Below are 20,502 nucleotides of genomic sequence, written 5' to 3' on the forward strand. Positions count from 1 at the left end.
AGCCTAGATATCCATTGTGTTTTAAATCAGTTTATTTATTGTATTTATTAAACAGACAGAGGTTATTTATCAATGACTTGGTGAACAGCCTTCACTAAACTGTGTGTTACATCTGATATTTCAATCTATAGATCAAGTTACATTATGGTCTGGTTTGTTCATATTGTATTTATTTATATTGAGAAGTTCCACAAAGGCTGATATATATAAAAAAAATTATTTTAAAGATGCACAAAGCTGTAGGACACGTTAGACATTGTCACACAAGTAATTAATATAATTATGAAATATTGGAACAAAAATATTTTAAAGGAGTTCAAATAAATCCGTTCACATTAGCCCTGTTCAGTCCACTTTAATGAGACTTTGGCTCTTTTGCCTAGAAAGTCTGATTTGTATGGAGAACTATTTTGCAATTGAACGCTGATCCACCTAAAAAAACTCGTTCTCGGTTTGGTTGAAGTGAAATCTGGTGAGGTTTAAATACATATGTGAACACCAGGTGGACCAGAGACCACTTCAAAAGCAGGAAGTGGACAAACAGAGAAATAAGAGAAATAAATCATGATGAAAATTACATGAAAACATGATCAATTACATTCCTTGTCAAACACATAAATGGATATTGACACCAGAAACCAAATAACAGAGCAATAATGTAAGAAAATCTTGTTATTTAAGTTTACAGAATTCTGCAGAGTCTGCAACCCAAACTCCAGCCAGTAGCGGTTCAGTGAATGTGGTCTGGACTCTGTGGAGGAGAGTCATGGTTTCAGAGACGCTGTAGAAGGACAGAATACCTGCTGAGTGATCCAGGTACACTCCGACTCTGGAGGAAACTGGACCTGAGATGGAGGTTGAAATGTTGTTGTGCCAAAATTTACTATCGCTTTGGTGACACAGAAATGCCCAAGATTTATCATTATGTCCAAATTTACAGTCATGTCTCAATCCTGCTCTGCTGATACTCTTGTATGCGACTGCTACATAAACTGGTTCCCCTGTCCACTCCACCTCCCAGTAACAACGTCCAGTCAGACTCTCTCTACTCAGAATCTCAGCATAATAAGTGAATCTGTCTGGATGACTAGAATAAGACTGATTTTGAGTCCATGTCACCTTCCTGTTCCCCTCTGATAGTACAAGTACTGTGTTTGCTGTGTTTGGATCCAGAGTGATTTCACATGAATATCTTAAGAATCCAGCTCTGCTCTTTGGTTCTGGTTCTGGTTCTGGTTCTGACAGTAGAACATCCACCTCAGTAACCATCAGTGAGATGTTTGCCAATGAGTCTCTCAGGATGTCCTGTAGTTTGTCTCTGAGCTCTGACACAGCTGCTGTCACGTCCTCAAAGTGTCTCAGAGGACGGATGTTGATGCTGGATGAGTGTGTAGACTCACTGAGTGCTGGCAGTGAGGGGTAGTTGAGGAGAAACTGGTTGTGATCCTCTGTGTGTGAGAGCTGCTCCAGCTCAGCGTCTTTCCTCTTCAGCTCAGTGATCTCCTGCTCCAGCTTCTCCTGAACATCTTTGACTCGACTCACTTCAGTTTTCTGCTGGGATCTGATCTGCTGCTTCACCTCAGAGCTTCTTTTCTGGAGGAGACGGATCAGCTGGGTGAAGATCTTCTTACTGTCCTCCACTGTTTTATCAGCAGAGTGATTGATGGCCTCCACCTCCTGTTGAAGCAGCTTCACATCTTTCTCCTGGTCCTGGATTCTCTGCTGGATGTTTCCTCGTCTCTCCTCCAGCTCTCTCTGCCTCTCAGTCCTTTCTGCTGCAGCTGAGACTGTGTCATGGCCTTTATGTTCATCCATGGTGCAGAGATAACAGATACACTTCTGATCAGTGCGGCAGAACATCTTCATCACCTCATCATGCTTAGAGCAGATGTTCTCCTGGAGGTTCTTGGACGGCTCCACCAGCTTGTGTTTCTTGAATGCAGCTGAATCAAAATGAGGCTGAAGGTGTTTCTCACAGAAAGAGGCCAGACAGAATAAACAGGACTTGATGGCTTTTAGTTTTCTTCTAGTGCAGAAATCACATGCCACATCTTCAGGTCCAGCATAACAGTGGTCAGCAGGAGCAGCTTGGAGTCCAGTCTTCTTCAGCTGCTCCACTAAAGCTGCTAGCATGGTGTTTTTCTGCAGGTCAGGCTTCTGTGTGAAGGTTTTCCTGCACTGAGGACAGTGGTAGTTTTCCTTTTTCTCACCTTCATCCCAAAAGTTTGTAATGCAGTTCATACAGTAGCTGTGTCCACAGGGAATAGTCACCGGATCCTTCAGTAGATCCAGACAGATGGAACAGGAGAAAGTCTCTCGATCCAGCTGAACCGCGTGCTGCTCCATTTCTGCTCTCAGTAACACTGACTGTTAGTTTCATTTCCTGAGAACAGAATCAAGCTTGAGTTGTGATCCTCCAATCACATGTCAGGGCAGAGAGGCTGCAGCCAATCAGCTTCCACCTTCAGCAGCTGCTGGTTCCACCCAGACTCAGTGTGTGTGAGACCAGGAAGAGGAGCGCTCTGAGAGCAGTAATATTTTAAGCTGAATCATCTCCACAACAGTTTTCTGTTCAAAATAACTGACTGAGTCTCTGAACTCATGTTGCTAACATGTTAGCTCTCCGCAGCTTCTTAGAATAAAATGAAAGAATCATTGTTGATGAAGAAACTAGATGTGTTTGGTGGTTCAGGGAAAATATGCTTCCTGTTTCCTAACTGCTCTGTAATGACAACAGACTGCAGAGAGTCCAATGTTTGCATCATGTTCATATCAGTTTGGAATTTTATAAAGCTGTAAAACTTTAACGAAACAGCATTTAGTAGTTCTACTGCCAGATATGAGACAGAGGTCTATTTCTGCATTTAGTTTTCAGAGAATCATTTAATTCAAGGTTCAACATCTGACCGGTTCTGCTTGGTTTTATGCACAATTACATCCTTTCTGAGGTGTATGCAAACATGTCATCACATGTTTAATATGTCCATAAAGCTCTGCCTTATTCATGCACTAATAAAATATAGTAATTAAATTCAACCCATCATGGTATTTAGGTTTTTCTTTCCTCCCTGATGTCACCACTTGTCCTCCTCTACAACAGATACTGACCTCATGTCTGTCTCCTTCACCCTCGTCTTTGGCATCTCCACTAAGTCATTTGGTCAGAAAAGCATTATACACTAGTTGTAAAAGTTATAGATCTTTATACAGTTTTTAAGAATAATGTTTAAAAATTATTGCTTGGGATTAAGTAGCTGTTCCCTCACTTCCACCTGATATCAGACCAACCTGTTGCCTTCCCCTGTCTGTCCTGATTCTTCTTCTCTTCTTTCTCTCCATCCTCACAGCTGAATGACATTAATTTGTGTTAAATAGGTTTAAAAATATATAGCAGTCAATCCACATAAAAATGATCTTTAATTTCAATAATATTCTTGTTGGATAACAGTTACTGACTGGACTCTGCATCTGATCTGACTTATCAGATACATCACAGCACCACTGTAGAAATATTGAGTAAAGACATTTAAACTCAAGTGTCTCCCTGCCAAGTCCTAGAACAAGAGTCACCAACGTTTTGGAGTCTAAGGGCTTTAGTGACACTCAGAACTAATTTGTTTAATACACACATAAACTTGTACAACTCATCTTTGATTAAAGTGTGAATAATAATAGATGTATATATGTGTGAATAAATTGTTGGCTACTGGGCAATTAAATAGGAATGAAACAAAAGCAGGGCAATATTTTATCAATGCCCTATATGTGTTTATGTTTGGTCATCTGGTCAATAGACGACCAAACATACAATTTATCACAATAATGATTAGAAAACTTTCAACATTTCTCTGTAATCAAGTTTCTTTATTGAACAAGTCCAAAGAGACAGAACTACAGACATTTTTTCTGATCTAAATCTAACAATATGAGAAGAAAACAGCATCAGTTCTGATTTTATGTTTCAGGTTTTTTGGATCACAATATAGAAAACAGAAGCAAGTTCAGATCACTTTGATCTCAACTGAATTAACAACAAATAAACATCAAAATACATGGATTAAAAAATTAAAGGAAAACCATTAGAGTCCAGAGAAGCTTTGATTTTTATGAAATATTTCTGTCATAAGAATGAAATAAATCATCAGCAGTGATTTCCTTTCTGGCTCCTGTAACACAAAGAACTAAACCGGAAAAGTAAAGAAGATCAGAACAGCAGAGCAGAGACATCAGAACCATGAACCCTGATCAAAAATCTGAGAGGAAAGAAGAAATCTATCTGGGTTTACAGAACTCTGCTGAAGATACTCTGGTATTAATCCAAACTCCAGCCAGTAGCGGTTCAGTGAATCTGGTCTGGACTCTGTGGAGGAGAGTCATGGTTTCAGAGACGCTGTAGAAGGACAGAATACCTGCTGAGTGATCCAGGTACACTCCGACTCTGGAGGAAACTGGACCTGAGATGGAGGTCCAGATACTGTTGTGCAAAAATGTGCATTTGTTTTGAGAACAATCTAACGCCCAAGATTTAACATTATATCCAAAAATACAGTCATGTCCCAATCCTGCTCTGCTGATACTCTTGTATGCGACTGCTACATAAACTGACCCACTACACTCCACCTCCCAGTAACAACGTCCAGTCAGACTCTCTCTACTCAAAACCTGAGAATAAACAGTGAATCTGTCTGGATGACTAGAATAAGACTGATTTTGATTCATTACTGTCACCTTCCTGTTCTCCTCTGATAGTAGCAGCCCTGTGTTTGTTGTGTTTGGATCCAGAGTGATTTCACATGAATATCTTAAGAATCCAGATTTGCTCTTTGGTTCTGGTTCTGACAGTAGAATATCCACCTCAGTGACCATCAGTGAAATGTTTGTCCATGAGTCTCTCAGGACGTCCTGTAGTTTGTCTCTGAACTCTGACACAGCTGCTGTCACGTCCTCAAAGTGTCTCAGAGGACGGATGTTGATGCTGGATGAGTGTGTCGACTCACTGAGTGCTGGCAGTGAGGGGTAGTTGAGGAGAAACTGGTTGTGATCCTCTGTGTGTGAGAGCTGCTCCAGCTCAGCGTCTTTCCTCTTCAGCTCAGTGATCTCCTGCTCCAGCTTCTCCTGAACATCTTTGACTCGACTCACTTCAGTTTTCTGCTGGGATCTGATCTGCTGCTTCACCTCAGAGCTTCTTTTCTTGAGGAGACGGATCAGCTGGGTGAAGATCTTCTCACTGTCCTCCACTGTTTTATCAGCAGAGTGATTGATGGCCTCCACCTCCTGTTGAAGCAGCTTCACATCTTTCTCCTGGTCCTGGATTCTCTGCTGGATGTTTCCTCGTCTCTCCTCCAGCTCTCTCTGCCTCTCAGTCCTTTCTGCTGCAGCTGACACTGTTTCATGGTCTTTATGTTCATCCATAGAGCAGAGATAACAGATACATTTCTGATCAGTGCGGCAGAAGATCTCCAACAACCTATCATGCTTAGAGCAGATGTTCTCCTGGAGGTTCTTGGACGGCTCCACCAGCTTGTGTTTCTTAAATGCAGCTGAATCAAAATGAGGCTGAAGGTGTTTCTCACAGAAAGAGGCCAGACAGACTAAACAGGACTTGATGGCTTTCAGTTTTCTCCCAGTGCAGAAATCACAGGCCACATCTTCAGGTCCAGCATAACAGTGGTCAGCAGGAGCAGCTTGGAGTCCAGTCTTCTTCAGCTGCTCCACTAAAGCTGCTAGCATGGTGTTTTTCTTCAAAACAGGCCTTGGTATGAAGGTCTCTCTGCACTGAGGGCAGGTGTGGATTCTTTTCTGATCCTCTTCATCCCAGTGACCTTTAATACAGTTCATACAGTAGCTGTGTCCACAGGGAGTAGCCACCGGATCCTTCAGTAGATCCAGACAGATTGAACAGGAGAAAGTCTCTCGTTTTATCCGACTCTGCTCCATTTCTGCTCTCAGTTACAGTGATTGTCTGTGTTTCACTTCCTCGAAACAGAAAATGGCTTGACCTGATTTATGTCTCATGTTTTAGTGCGAGAGGCTGCAGCCAATCAGGTTCACCCAAAGCAGATCTTGGTTATGCCCAGCCTCAAAGGTCAGATCATAAAAATAGTCCTGCCAATGTCACACCTAAAGTTTTATAAGACCATGAGGTTTATCTTAGTTTAAAAAGACAATAATGGATACTAATGGGCCCAACTGTTCTTACAGCTAAGTTTAACTGACCTGTGCAATATTTTTAAATGCAATTTTAAAATGGTGTTTTTTATACTTTGTGTTCTGCACATGTTCTATCAAGATTAGAGATGAATAATAGAACACATGGCCTATTATTTATATTTAACATATAATTGCAACATTGTTGACTTGAAGTTAAAAGTTTCAGACTTTTGGACTTCAAGGTTTTCCCCAGCATTCATTCACCCAGCGGCCCGTCATGTGTTTGAGTTAAAAAAATGTTTAAAGTTGACAGGAAATTTTAAAATATCCCTTGATAATTATGTTATTGAAAGATTAAGATCAAAACACCGACTGTAAAGTCTTCAAAAATGACAACATAAAAAAATATTAAGTAAATAATCAATGCTAACCCTGGTAGTGGCTCAAGTAAAGCCTGATGGCCCGCCAGGATTATAATACACTGGGGGAAACTCTGGACTTGAGACTTGAGGATAAAGATTTGAGTATTGTAAAACACTGACTTGGTCCCACCTTGGAAACAAACGCAAAGCGTCCAGCGCTAATGGGAGGAATGTCTTTTGGACTTTTACAAAAAGAAACACAAAAAGAAACTGGTACAACTGACGCTACTCCATTTGTTTAATTTTTATGAAGAAGGAGGTTGCGCTCAGTGTCTTCTTCAGAGGTTTTTGTGTTGTTACCTTCAGTGGTTCCTGTTGTAGCGCCACCACAGGTGAGGAGGTTAATAGGTTCTTCAATGTGTTTGGTTTGTTTGACTCAATGCAGTGTGAAAACAAACCACAGCAGCTGAAAATGAAACAAATGTTGAAATGTTGGTTCCCAATTGAACCAAGTCTACCTGACTACCAGGTATGAAATAACTATTTTCCTTATGTACTCAAAGATTAGGAAGAATATTGTGGCCGGTCCTTAGTGCTGCTGGAGACTCTGTGGTCAGATGGATGTAGATCACATACACATATTCTGGCCTTGTCAAAAGATAACTGGATAAAATAATTCTAACTCTGATAAAATAATATGATGTTAAACCCCAGAACATTTTGGACAGACTATTTGGGGTGTCTTATATGGCGTACTACAAACAGAAGATGAATACTTGATAAAACTGTTGCTTTTAAGCAAGCAAGAAAACCATCTCAGGATTATGGTATGAAGAGGATCCTCCAACCTTGTACAGACAGGAGAGCCGACACCTGTCCAAGTGCTGTTCACTGAATAACCTGGTTCTCAACACCAGCAAGACCCAGGATGTCATAATGGACTCTAGGAAATTTCTGGTCATCCACATCACTTTGGACCTGACCCGGTTGCTGACGAGGACGGCCCAACAAAGGCTCTTCTTCCCTAGGAAACTGAAAAGGTCTGGACTCCCCGCTCAGTTGCTCAAAAACTTCTATAGACCTGTGATGTGTTCATCATCTGCCTCAGTATAACTGTGTGGCATGGCCACTGCACAGTCCAAGACAAAAAGGACTTGGCCCAGATGGTGAAAACTGCCCGGTGGATTGCAGGGAGTCAGTTTCCGAACCGGGATCTAATATATACCAGGAGACTGCAAAGGAAGGCCAGTTGTCCCGGGTGTTGATACAACCCACCCAGGACAGAAACTGTTTGCACCTCTACCGTCAGGGAAACTGTACACGTACATAGCAACAAAAAAGCGTCATAAATGTAAAAATGATGCATTCTACACTGACGAATGCTGTGCAGGTTTTTGTTGTTGTTCTGTTTGGAAAAACATCAGATTGTGTCTGATCATAAGGCTCTCTATAACTAGGGTGACTATTTTCGTTTGGGAAAACCGGGACACCTTTCAGGGGGGTTGGGGGACCACGACATGTTGGAGGGGGGTGGACCACGATGGACCGGGTCCTGCAAAAAACAGGACATTTCCTCATTTTCTAAAAGGACGTGAAGTACGGACATGTCCTGGGAAATACAGACGTTTGGTCACCCTATCTATAACCATCAACCTGTCACTATCTGTTTCCATTTCTTTCATTGCATGCATGAGAAACTTGAAAATAAGAGAAAATAGGATTTTAATCTGTCTATAATCTTGGTGTCCTTTCTCTAACAAACCTTCAAATTAACATGCTTAAGGAAATATTCAAGAGCCCTGTGAGTCAGAGAGGAACTCGCAGGTTAATTCAACTGTAATTATCTGCAGCATAGAGAGCAGGATTACAGTAAATGCCATCTCTTCTGACAGTAAATCACACGACCGAGTCATCAATCGTTCTTCAGGACAAACTGGGTTAACCAACCACTCCAGTCTCTTTGACTGAGATGTTCGGGTGACTCATTGAGTGCATTCACATCAGGCCTGTTTAGTTCACTTTAAACAAACTCCAGTTCATTTGCATCCTAAGTCTGGTTTGTTTCTAGGTGTGTGAATCTATCATTGGCCTACGATGCGGACCAAAAATGTCAACTCTGGTCCACCTAAAAACCTGGATCTTGGTGTGGTTGAACTGAACTCTCAAAAAGCAGGAAGCAGACTGTGACGCAGGGCATTCTGGATAAATGCAACCAAAAACAAACTAGTAATCTTTTACCAGTGACAAAAGAGAAATTTTATTTTTATTTTATTTTTTTACATTTTGTGAAGAAGAAAGTTGCGCTCAGTATTTTCCTTACTGGTTTTTGTGTTGTTTTCTTCAGCGGTTCTTTTTGCAGCGATGTGGGGAGCAGGTCTTTCAAAGGTTTGGTCCATTTGACACAGTGCTGTGTGAAAGCAAACCACATCAGCTAAAAATGTGACAAGTGTTACAGTTTTGGTCTCCAATCAAACCAGATCTACCGGAGTAGTTCTCCAAACATACTTTGTTACCAAACATCTCTCTAAATGTCATTTAGTTTGTCAGTTTAGTTTGAAGGTGTCATTTTGTTTTTTTGGTGGTGCTTGGTGTATTCCCCTTCATACCAACCAGTTCCCTTTCCTCTAACAGTGATAGTTGGGCTCTGGTTCCAGATCTTGGTGACACCTTAATAATCTGGTGATGCTTGAGTTTCTAAACGGCTCCAGAAGACTTCCTACCTAACTCTTTCTTGGACCATCCAAGAGTGCCCCATTGTTCTTGGTTGATTGTTTAATCCCGTCAATGAGAAACCAGCTTGCTTTTGACCAATTAGAATATGTTCTTATTAAAATATATTGGTAAATGTGTGTATGTTTGTGCTTGAATGCTTAATTTTGAGACATTTTACAATAAATTCACCCAGTTTTTAATCTTAATGCCCATGTTGAGTTGAATTTATCACGTTGATGTGGTTCTTCCTTCTGCACCGCCACCCCTTCTGCATCTCATGTGACTTCAGCCGTTTTTCTGACTGAGTCGCTGAATTTCTGTCCGCCTCGTCTCTCTTCACAGCTAATCTGACGGAAACTGAACGTCCAGCACCTTCTGCGCTCTAATTGTGTTCAGTGAGCTGCGAGACTCTCAGCTCAGCAAACAGCAGTCGCTCGGCATCAGCAGAAGGCCTCACAGGTTTGGTGCTCATTTCCATCTCCTGGGGTTTTATCGTCTCCTCCGCTGTTCTGGTGGGTTAATTTGGCTGTTATCAGTTTAGATTAAAGTTTTTTTGTTTGCTTTTCCAGCTTGTAGGTGTCAGAATTACAGATTTGTTTTTTTTGTTTCATCAGATAATTTTGTTTTACCGTCGACTGATTTTGTTCTTCAAGCAAAACAACCAAATGGGTTCATGGGATGTCTTGAAATGCCTGTAACTCCTCCTACACTTGGAGGAGTGTGGGAGGACAGCCTTTGAAATGTCATCCTTCAGGAAGTTTAAATACCACAAACAGGTTTCATCTGATCAGAATCAAAACTGTCTGGACCGACAAGTACAGCAGATACTATACCTGGAACCACCTGACATACTGTAAGTACAAATGTTTTCAAATAAATGTAACTTAGAAATCAAACTCCTGCTCAATAGGGTTATTGGTGTATTAATAATCTCTAATTGTTGGTTTGAACCTTTGGGATTTTTGTTGAATATGAAGTTCAATAGTTAGTAAATAGTTGGAGGAAAAGAGGAACATAGACATAAATTTCACAGTATATGGACATAATGTTGGGTTTGTCCTTCTGATTTTGTTTTGTAGCTGTTGGAAATGTTCACATATGCTGATGACACACTGATTTTTATTAGAGAGCCCACAGGCTGGCGTTCACTGTCTGTTCTTTTTAATCCTGTTCAGTTAAACTTATGTGACAGAAAATCAGTTTCAAACTCAGAGAAAAGAAAACTTCTTGCTTTTTATTTCAACATTTAAACTTTTCTTGCACAGATTTATGTTTAAGGTGAAGTTTTAGTTGTGTGAATATGTTTCTTTTGACCTGATTGAACTATGAAACCTCCTACCTGAGCCCTGACCTAAATCTGAGAGAATCTGCCTCAGTCGCTAAAATTAGGGTGATGACAAGGAAGCATTCCAGGCTCAAAACCGAAAGCCAGTTATAAGGATCTGACAGGTGTACTGCAAATTAACAGTTTTAATTTATATTTTCATAAAATGCATATAATTTTTCTGTAGAAATATGCACCATTTTATAATGATCTGTCTTAATGTTTTTGGTTGTAATGAGACAAATTGGCTGAATTTTATGCTTAGAGTTACTCAAAAAACAGCTAAAAATTAAGAATATATATATTTCTGAGGGGACTTCTCAGTGAATTAAAAGCAAAAATATCAGACAGCTTATGTTTGTGCTTTATTTAATTTGATGAAAATGATAATTAACAGTTTGTTTGTGTGGACTGGATTATTTCACCTTGTTCTGTTAATTTATTCCACTGTCTGATAAAATGCATGTTGTAAATTTTAAAAAAAAGCACATTTTAAACATGTGACAGTTTTTGTAGAAAATGTAAACGTAAAATTATTGATTTTAAACTCAATCTACTGAATTTGGCTCTGTTTATGGTAAAAGTTTTATATATTTTACCGTAAATTGCCAGAATTTGTGTTTATTGGCTCTAAAAACAGAACAATCGTTGCAGCGTGACGAGACCCAGGAAGCATCATAGGCGATAAAATTTAAAAAGTAAAGAAGCTGAATGGAGGAATGAAAGTAAAACTGTGTTGGTGAAACGTTTGTGACTGCAGGAAACCATGGCAACGGTATCCAGCAGCTCGCTGCTCAACAAGGCGGTCCGGCAGCAGTACATGAACCTGCCTCAGGGCGGGAAGTGCCAGGTCACCTACATCTGGGTGGACGGCACCGGAGAGGGGCTGCGCAACAAGACCAGAACCCTGGACTCAGAACCAACCAGCATCGAAGGTAGACATATTATTATATGTTAAATAAAAGCAGGAAATGATGAAGATAAATACAAATTATAAAATAAACATTGATGGACTCATTCAGGTCTTCCAGTACTATAATTATGTGATTTTTATTACTATTACATAAATTTATTTAAATAAATTATTAGGCAAGTCATGACAACATATGTGCAAATTATACAAGATATCTCAAAAATATTAATAGCAATTAATTCACATATATAATGTAATATAATTACAACGTGTAGTATAATAAACACTGTCAATAATGTTAATCTTTCTAAATTATAAGGCTTGATAATTGTTTAATTTAGAAGAGTTAGGAGAAATTATTACAATAAAATAAAAAATAATCGTAAATTATTAAATGGTAACTGGTCAGAAAATGGTACATATAATAGGAAAAATCTGGAAACCATCTCTAAAGAAAAAAGTATATATATATCTCATGGAAAAGATACAAAATTATTACATTTGTAAAAATATATATGAAATTTAGGATTCATTATATTATAAAAAATTTTTATGTTTTGCTTTTTAAAATAATTTACAATATGTGATTTTACTTTTTTTAACTTTAATTTGTCGATTTAATTTGATAGCATAAAAAATTCAATATATATCTTTGTCAAATACTATATGTATTTTAAAAATTTCCAAGAAATTAGATTATATCTGATCTGAGGTTAAAAAAAACTGAAGAATGTCAACCGTCTTCATAAAAGAAAGGAATATTTTCTACTGTCATCTTACAGACCTTACTGGAAATGCAGGTCACATTTAATGAGTGACACCCAACAAGTACATTTCCTGCCACACCTGTCAGTTCACCTGGCTTTCATTCTGTGGAAACACACACAATGTTTCATGACATCAAAGGAAGCTGGGAGTAAATCTGAATGCATGTCTTTCTGCAACATTCCTTCTCTATTCTTTCTCAGCTGATGTTAACATAACTGAGAAAGGAGGATTTTCTTTTTGTCTTGTGGCATCAGAGCTCTGGAAAATGTTTCATGACAGTAAATCTAAATGCATTTCTTTCTGCAACATTCCTTCTCTATTCTTACTAAGCTGATGTTAACGTGAGATTGCAGGATTTTATTTTTGTCCTGTGGCGTTAGCGCTGTGGAGAATGTTACAAATCCAGTTTCTTTTTCACTCTATGTTACGTGGGTCAAACTCGAGGCGCAAAAAGTTTTATGTTTTCCAGCTGGATGTTTTATTAATAAGTGATCACTGTGCTAGATTAGCTACCAATGCTATTAGCTAAGCCAACACTGTGGTGGTTGATTAGCTAATTTAAATACCGGCTGTGCTGATGTTCTGTCAGTTGGTGTTCAAGTCGCCTTATTGTATTTTTTAACTGAACTGAAACACACAGAATTCCACAGCACATCTACATTAAGGTTGTCATAGTCAAGCTAGCATAACTGAACTACTTTCCTCTTCCTCACAGTTTTTTTTTCTCTTAATTAAAACGTTTTCTTGACCTTGTTATCTTGATGTTGACAATTACTACAACGCACTTTTATATACCAGATGTGCATTTAAGATTTAGCGCATTATGTTGACAACAGCTAAAACCAAAGCTAGTTATCGTTAGCAAGCAGCTTGTTGCCCTTCAGCAGAGAGATGGTGGTGGGATCTTACGCTCGCAGTGTAACGCTTTCTCTTCTCCTCATCAGAAATCCCAGAGTGGAACTTCGACGGGTCGAGCACCTACCAGTCCGAAGGCTCCAACAGCGACATGTATCTCATCCCAGTCCGCATGTTCAGGGATCCCTTCACCCTTGACCCCAATAAACTCGTCCTCTGTGAGGTCCTCAAATACAACCGCCTTCCTGCTGGTAGCTTCACCTCCCTTTACATTTGGAGAAATGAGTTGTGCTGCGTCTCATTCGGTTCCTTCTCCTTCAGAAACCAACCATCGCCACAGCTGCAACAAAGTGATGCAGCAGGTGAAGAAGCACTGCTTGTGGTTCGGCATGGAGCAGGAATACACCCTGCTGGGGACAGACGGACATCCGTTCAGCTGGCCTCAAAAAGGATTCCCAGCACCACAAGGTGAAGCAGCGATCCAGAGAGCCGCAGCTGCCTCAGAAAAATATTCCCCATGAAAAACTTACATATATTTTACTGGGATTTCAAGATATTTTAGCCAAAAACTTGTTTATTTTATGTCTAAAGTAAATTATAGTTCCTCTTTTATACTGAAGAACAAAGAAAAGTTTAAAATTTGTATATTGAGTAGAGTAGCACTGCTTTAACATATTTTTACTCAAGTAAAAATAAAACATATTTGGTAAAATATCTACTGAGGTACCAACTGATCAAATTACATAATCTGACTGACCACCAAAATATAAAGATAAGTGGAAATTTTGGTGTTTTAAAGACCAAAATGATAATTTATATAAATAACAACATCAGGCAAAAGACAATTTTCCCAACTCAGTTTCTTTTAGTAAAAAAACTTCAGAAACTTTAACAGAAACTGCAGGTGTGTTTTTGTCTGGTGGAGTTTTGTTTAAAACATGTTTGGTAGAAAATCTTAAGATGTTACTCAAGTAAGAGTGGAAATACTTTAAAATAAAATCACCCAAACTACAGCGTTGTAAAAATACTCCTAAAAGTAATGTTTTTCCAAAAACAGTTACTCAGGTAAATGTAACTAACCAGCCTGGAACTATGTTTATTTTTTAAAACCAGTGTATCAGTTTTGTTTCACATTCACAACAGTCTAAAATGAAACAATCAAAGCAGGTATCTCATAATTTTCTATGCTTAAAGAAACAAACTTTACAACATTTCTGTTGTTACAAGAAAGGAAACGATTAACCAAGTAAATATTTTTCCTTTTTCAGCCACTTTAGTTTCACAGTTGTTGTTTTTCCTCCACTTTCAGGCCCGTATTACTGCAGCGTCGGAGCGAACAACGCGTACGGACGGGACGTCGTGGAGTGTCACTACAAGGCCTGCCTCTACGCCGGCATCCAGATCTACGGCACCAACGCTGAAGTCATGCCGTCTCAGGTAGATCAGCAACCTGTGAAAACAACCAAACTGAATTTACCAGTTGCTTCCTTTAACTCAGGGGTGTCCAAAGTGCAGTGCGTGGGCCACTTGTGGCCCTTGAACTGATTTTGTGTGGCCCACGGCTACAGTTCACAAATTATACAAACTGATGTGGATGTAGACCTTTAATTTGTAATAAGGGTAAAATTATTACTGATATAATTTTCTTACAGTGGAAAATGTAAAGAACAACAGAACACGTTTCTGTTTTTATAACCAGCCATGTTTACCAAGACACTTTTACTGAAAAGGTGACTTTTATATAATTTATTAAACTTGATTAAATATAGAAATGGTTTGAAAGACAGGGACCCAAATCCTGTTCTTATTTCTGAAAACAATTTACCGATGTAATGCTGCTGTTTCCCTCCAGTGGGAGTTCCAGGTGGGTCCCTGTGAAGGCATTGAGATGGGCGACCATCTTTGGGTGGCGCGCTTCCTGCTGCATCGTGTGTGTGAAGACTTCGGGGTCATCGCCACCCTCGACCCCAAACCGATGACAGGCAACTGGAACGGCGCTGGGTGCCACATCAACGTCAGCTCCCGGCAGATGAGGGAAGAAGAAGGACTGCAGTGAGTAGATATTTATAAATACATGACTTTTATTTACTTAATCATGAAGCTACATATCTATTCATAGTAATAAAATGTGTTAATTTGGTGTTTGGAATTGATTAAAGTGGTATATTTGCCTATAAAGTGCAAAAATCTTTTATTTATAGTTAGAAAATTCTGTGTTTCAATCTGCTCCTGATAGTTCACTGTAAAAACACAAAATCTTACCAACTATTTTTAGTCTAGTTTCTCTACTTCACTTAAAATTTAGCAAATCTAACTTACAAATAGCTTTTTGGCAAGAAATAAGAGATTGTTTACGTCAATAATTCCTTAATATTGATGAAAAAGCACCAGTTCCATTGGTAGAACATTCCACTGAGCGGTTGCCTAGCAACCCCAGCCAAGCCCAGCCCATCTCCTAGCAACCCCAACCTTTCACCTAGAACAGTGTTTTTCAACCACTGTGCCAGTGATCGTCAGGTGTGCCGTGGAAATTATCCAATTTCACCTAATTGGTCTAAAAAAATATTTTGAAAACGAATTAATTATCTGCAAATAATATGCCATTTTTGAGTGTCTGTGCTGTAGAAGTCACTAGCGGTGTAATAATGTAATTTCCTTATCACTAGATGATATTTGCACGTTAAAACAAGAGAATAGACCTTTTTCACGACAACCAGCAGCTGCATCTGAAAGGGCTGCGGCACTTCCTGTTTTGGCGACTGTAATCCAAGTTCCCTGAAAAACGTCTCTCCTCCTCCGGTCCTTTTCATCATCATTACTTAATTTCCCAGCACTTTCTTTCGCTGATGCGGAGGAAATCGCAGCGGCGAATTCGCCCACCAAGGAAACAAGTTCTTCCACAAAGAATATATCCACAGCTGTCAAGGTAAGAAAAGACGTAGCTTAGCGAGCTAACCGCTAGCTACAAGATATGAACTACACAAACATCGTAACGAAGCCTAATTTAGTTTGCTAAATTACGTGGAATATTGGAGACAGACATAGTTTAAACTTTTCAAATATATTTAGACATTCTGAAATGTATTTGCTAGTACGGCTTGTGAAAATAAGCATGCTGGAACTTAGTTATGAGATACTAGATGACGCTTGATGTTGAAACTATGCTTTACTTCTGCAGCCTGTAGTGTCAGATAATGTCCAGGGACAGCTAGTTGTCAGAGCTCGATGCTTCAGATCCACATATACTAAATTACATTTACCGTCAAACATATGATCTTAAAATAACAGTAATATAGTTATGTACACAATTTATCCCTCCTTTGATTGTGTCGCGCAGCCATTTACGCTTCTTTCCCACTTATATTTTGTAAGTGCCATATAAAAGTTGTTGTAATCTCAGTATTACTTGTGGCAAATATAATTTCTCATAATTTGTTTGGAAAATGTCTTTTTTGTAGGCAGTGAAAAAATACAGGCTCAATTGCTGTCAAAACTGTGCCAAATCAGTCCCATTATGTCCTAACAAATTGCTCAGCCATCCCTTTATTTGTTCTTTAGTTTGAAATCTTTCTGTGTATTTCTTGTAAGGGGAAACATCCTGAACCTGTCAGCAACATGGTGGTGTGGAAGCCCAAAACTATGTGGAAAAGGTATCTGCACTCCACACTTTACAGAGTTTACACAGGTATAACTGTTGGTTTATATTTTTGTATCTATGTTTTCTTTGTCAAAATCTATTATGATTATTATGATTTTATCACTGATGTTTGTAGGACCACTTCCAGATCCCGACAATCTGGCATCAGGAGAAAAACTTCGCCAGCCGCAGTTCCAACCACTTATGGCCCTTGGTCTTTCAAATTTGGAGCTGGTTTCATCCAGATTTGGGCCTGTGCCACAGGGCTCACCAATGTCTCATCAGTGCCCACCTGACTAGTCCTCTGGTAGCATCATTCTGCACCACATGACTCCAGACTTCCCTTCTCTTCCTTTGATGCTACGTAGTCTTCCAAATATGGGTTTTGTGCCCACACTGGGTCAACTTATGCATCTTCAGTCTCTGCAAGCGTCACTGGAAATGTCTTATGAAATAGAGGCCAGAACAAGAGAGCATATATGAGAATAAGAATTATTTTCTGTATTCCGGCTAACAGAATGCTTGTGGACAGAATTAGTTTGTAAAAAAAACTGAAGTTTTCTACAACCTCTTTAAATTTAAGACCACATTGTTGTGCCACTGTTCAGGTGTACTTTTGAAGTGGACATGTTAAGTGCAATTTGAAATATTAAATATAAAAAACATACTTTGTTGTGTTTATTTGATTCCTATTCAAGACACTTTGATAAGAATGATTATATATTTAATATAGGCAGCTATCGACTATCATTTGTTTCCATTTTTGGTTGATGGTGTGCCTCGTGATTTTTTCAATGAAAACAATGTACCTTGGCTCAAAAAAGGTAGAAAAACACTGACCTAGAAAACCAGTTCTAGTTCCTTTGGCAGATTATTTCACAAGACATTTGTCCTATGTTATAAATGAAATAATCTGCCAATGGAATAAGAAGTTTTTTTAAAATCAATTTTAAGGAATTATTGACTTAAAACAAACTGAAAAGTTACGTTTTATTTAGTTTTGTCTTATTTCAGGTGCATTAAGATATTCGCACCAGAAACTAGGCAAAAATACTTGGTAAGATTTTTGTTTTTTTGCAGTGTTGAAGTGAGAATCACAAGCTAAATCCTGTGATTTGGCCCAAAAATGACACTCCTCTTTTATACACTTGAAATTAATTTTAAGTTATTTAAAACATTTAAAAACCAGATTGTTAAATTTTTAAAACTTTAATCTGCTAAAAGTAGATTTATTCTTTAGATCTATGCTGAATTTTAATGTCATTAGCATGTACCCCTTTTAAAAACACAAACATCTTCAATTCTGACGTAAAAATAATGAGTCCATCTCTTTCTTCTCTCCTCTTCCTGACAGGTACATTGAGCAGGCCATTAGCAAGCTGAGCAAAAAGCACAAGCGGCACATCGAGGTGTACGACCCGCACGGCGGAAAGGACAACATGCGGCGCCTCACGGGTCTGCACGAAACCTCCAGCATCCACGACTTCTCCGCCGGCGTGGCCAACCGCGGCGCCAGCATCCGCATCCCGCGGCAGGTGGGCAAGGACAAGCGGGGCTACTTCGAGGACCGCCGCCCTGCAGCGAACTGCGACCCCTACGCAGTTACCATGGCGATCGCTCAAACCTGCTTCCTCGATCCGACGGAAGAAGAGAGCAAGAAGGAGGAGTTGGCTTAGGCTGCGTTCACACTGCAGAGTGAAGTGACACAAATATGACTGTTTTCTGACTTACGGGTGTTCAAAGTGCGGCGCGTGGGCCATTTATGGCCCACGAGCTGGTTTTGTGCAGCGCCAATTTGCATAAAAAAAATTATACAAATTTGGCTGATAGATGCAGACGGAGACTTTTAATTTGTTATAAGAGTAAAATGATTAAGGATATAATTATAAAATTGATTAAGGATTTTATATATGATTAAATCCTATATAAGGATAGAAACACAAAGTGTTTCTGTTTTTAACAAACCATGTTTGCCTACAGACTTCTACTGAAAAGACAACCAAATTACCTTAAATTTAATTAAGGAATGCACGATACATCGACATCAATATCAGTATCAGCCGATCTCAGTCATATTGATATCGGTCTGATCAATAAACAACCAATATTTACTTTTATCTGTTTCTGGTTGGGAGTTTTTTCCAAAGGTGTCGGAACAGAAGTGAAATGTATATTATATTGTTATCAATATTAAAAGAAATATTGATATCCGATATCTATATCGGCCTAAACTTTTGTATCGGTGCATTCCTAATTTAATTCATTAAACTTGACGAAAAATAGCAAACGTTTTGAAAATAAATCACCCAAATCTTGTTCTTATTACTGGAAATACATTCATTCAATCAAGCCGAAACAAAACGGGAAATTAGATGATTTTCTTTAAATACAGCAAACATGAAAATCCACGATGGCGCATTAGGAATAAAGGAAGAGAACGTTTCCAAAACAAAAACTTTGAGATTTTGAGAGTAATCTGAGAAATTTTCTACAAAAAGCTTGGAAATCTTGAAGTTCTCAAACTCAGATTCAAAAAAGTTGAAAGCTTTTGACATTTTTTTCTTGAGCCAATTTTTATTTTTTTGTAATTTTTAGCAAATTTGAAACTTTTGAAATTAAGAAAATATCCAAAAGTTTGAGATTTCTAGGAAATTTCTCATATTTATCTCAAAATCTATGAAAAATTTTGTCTAACAAATTTGCAACTTTTCCTCCGGTTTTTCCAGAATGTTTCTGAAAATTTTCTCCCTTTCTTGTTTGTTTTCTAAAATAAACAAAGAGATTTTTACGCCATCGTAAAAATCTCTTTCTAGTTTTGGGTCTATAATAAATATTATTTTCCATCCATCCATTCTCTTCGGGTCGTGGGGGAAGCAGATTCAAAATTTTTTTTGCTTAATTTTAGGTTGTTGGGTTTTATCTTAAAAAACAAAACGTTTTTTTTAAGATCGGGCTTTTAATGTTTATCTGTCACATAAAATCTCATTAAAATGAATTGAATTTTATCATAATGATAAAATCTGAAAAAACTAAAAGCTGCGAATGCATTTAGAAAATTATGTCAGGCAAAACGATGCAAACACTAAACATGTTTAAACTGACCCCAAATAGACAAAAACAGTGAAAAAGAGGCGCGAAATAAAAATAAAATAGTAACAAATTTCATCTAAACAAAAGGAAAAAGCTTGATGGTGGCAAAAATGTACAAAAATCCAACAGAACCTACAGAATAATAATCAGAAAAAGAAAACAAACGCAGTAGGAAAACATGGAACATGCAAAATAACTAAACGTAATGCAAATGATTCATAAAGAGGATCTGATAAAGATGCAAACCGAAAGGTCATGCAAAGTGGATTTGAATGGACACAATGAGAAACAGATGAGAAAGAGTAGGAATGTAAACAGAATTGGATTTATTGTTGTTTTAGTGTCTTTGCCTGTAAGCAGCCATTTTTGTTTTAAATGTAAACGGTAATCGTAGAAGAAGAGCTTGAATGAGATGTTTGTGTTTGTATTACTGTCACAAAATAAGTGTTCATGTGTTAAACTTTATGTTTTCCTGTCTGAAGTGGGTTAAAAGTGAGTTGGTTATTATTTTGTTTCTTTGTCTCTGTACAAAACAAATAGGGATCCATAAAAAGTCTGGTTAAAGTTGTTTTTTAGGTGTTGGTTACTCCAAATGTTCTGGAGTATGGGGAAAAAACTAACTGCACCCTAACTGCTTCATCTCGCACAATATAAAGAAAACAGTAAATAAAAAAATCAAGATATTGCAAGT

At 38.4% G+C, this 20,502-nt stretch overlaps 3 protein-coding genes across 4 annotated transcripts; 1 reads left to right on the top strand and 2 right to left on the bottom strand.

Annotated features, from left to right (window-relative positions):
- Nucleotides 1-26: 26 nt before the first annotated feature.
- On the bottom strand, nucleotides 27-2,352 carry LOC122819189 (tripartite motif-containing protein 16-like). Its single transcript, XM_044095708.1, has one exon. It carries the CDS (start codon nucleotides 2,344-2,346, stop codon nucleotides 673-675), a length of 1,674 nt encoding a protein of 557 aa, XP_043951643.1. The 5' UTR covers nucleotides 2,347-2,352; the 3' UTR covers nucleotides 27-672.
- A 1,586-nt stretch (nucleotides 2,353-3,938) lies between these two features.
- LOC122819191 (tripartite motif-containing protein 16-like) lies at nucleotides 3,939-5,937 on the bottom strand. The gene has a single exon (XM_044095709.1). The coding sequence runs from the start codon at nucleotides 5,935-5,937 to the stop codon at nucleotides 4,273-4,275; it is 1,665 nt and encodes a 554-aa protein (XP_043951644.1). The 3' UTR covers nucleotides 3,939-4,272.
- A 3,627-nt stretch (nucleotides 5,938-9,564) lies between these two features.
- On the top strand, nucleotides 9,565-20,502 carry LOC122819194 (glutamine synthetase-like). Of its 2 annotated transcripts, none has more exons than XM_044095714.1 (8): nucleotides 9,565-9,683; nucleotides 9,839-10,077; nucleotides 11,309-11,483; nucleotides 13,174-13,335; nucleotides 13,406-13,552; nucleotides 14,394-14,521; nucleotides 14,937-15,136; nucleotides 18,076-20,502. In XM_044095714.1, exons 3-8 carry the CDS (start codon nucleotides 11,315-11,317, stop codon nucleotides 18,395-18,397), a joined length of 1,128 nt encoding a protein of 375 aa, XP_043951649.1. In that variant the 5' UTR covers nucleotides 9,565-9,683; nucleotides 9,839-10,077; nucleotides 11,309-11,314; the 3' UTR covers nucleotides 18,398-20,502. The 2 variants fall into 2 exon arrangements, with proteins under 2 accessions (XP_043951649.1, XP_043951648.1); XM_044095713.1 differs by having other exon boundaries at nucleotides 9,571-9,736.

Source organism: Gambusia affinis, linkage group LG17, assembly GCF_019740435.1.
Source record: "Gambusia affinis linkage group LG17, SWU_Gaff_1.0, whole genome shotgun sequence".
NCBI classification, from domain to species: domain Eukaryota; kingdom Metazoa; phylum Chordata; class Actinopteri; order Cyprinodontiformes; family Poeciliidae; genus Gambusia; species Gambusia affinis.

Excerpts from the sequence above, each read along its gene's own strand:
- LOC122819189 (XM_044095708.1), bottom strand. The coding sequence starts at position 2,346 with ATGGAGCAGCACGCGGTTCAGCTGGATCGAGAGACTTTCTCCTGTTCC.
- LOC122819191 (XM_044095709.1), bottom strand. The coding sequence starts at position 5,937 with ATGGAGCAGAGTCGGATAAAACGAGAGACTTTCTCCTGTTCAATCTGT.
- LOC122819194 (XM_044095714.1), top strand. The coding sequence starts at position 11,315 with ATGGCAACGGTATCCAGCAGCTCGCTGCTCAACAAGGCGGTCCGGCAG. Across the intron at positions 11,484-13,173 it reads AGAACCAACCAGCATCGAAG|AAATCCCAGAGTGGAACTTC; the intron begins GTAGACATATTA and ends TCTCCTCATCAG. Across the intron at positions 13,336-13,405 it reads ATACAACCGCCTTCCTGCTG|AAACCAACCATCGCCACAGC; the intron begins GTAGCTTCACCT and ends CTTCTCCTTCAG.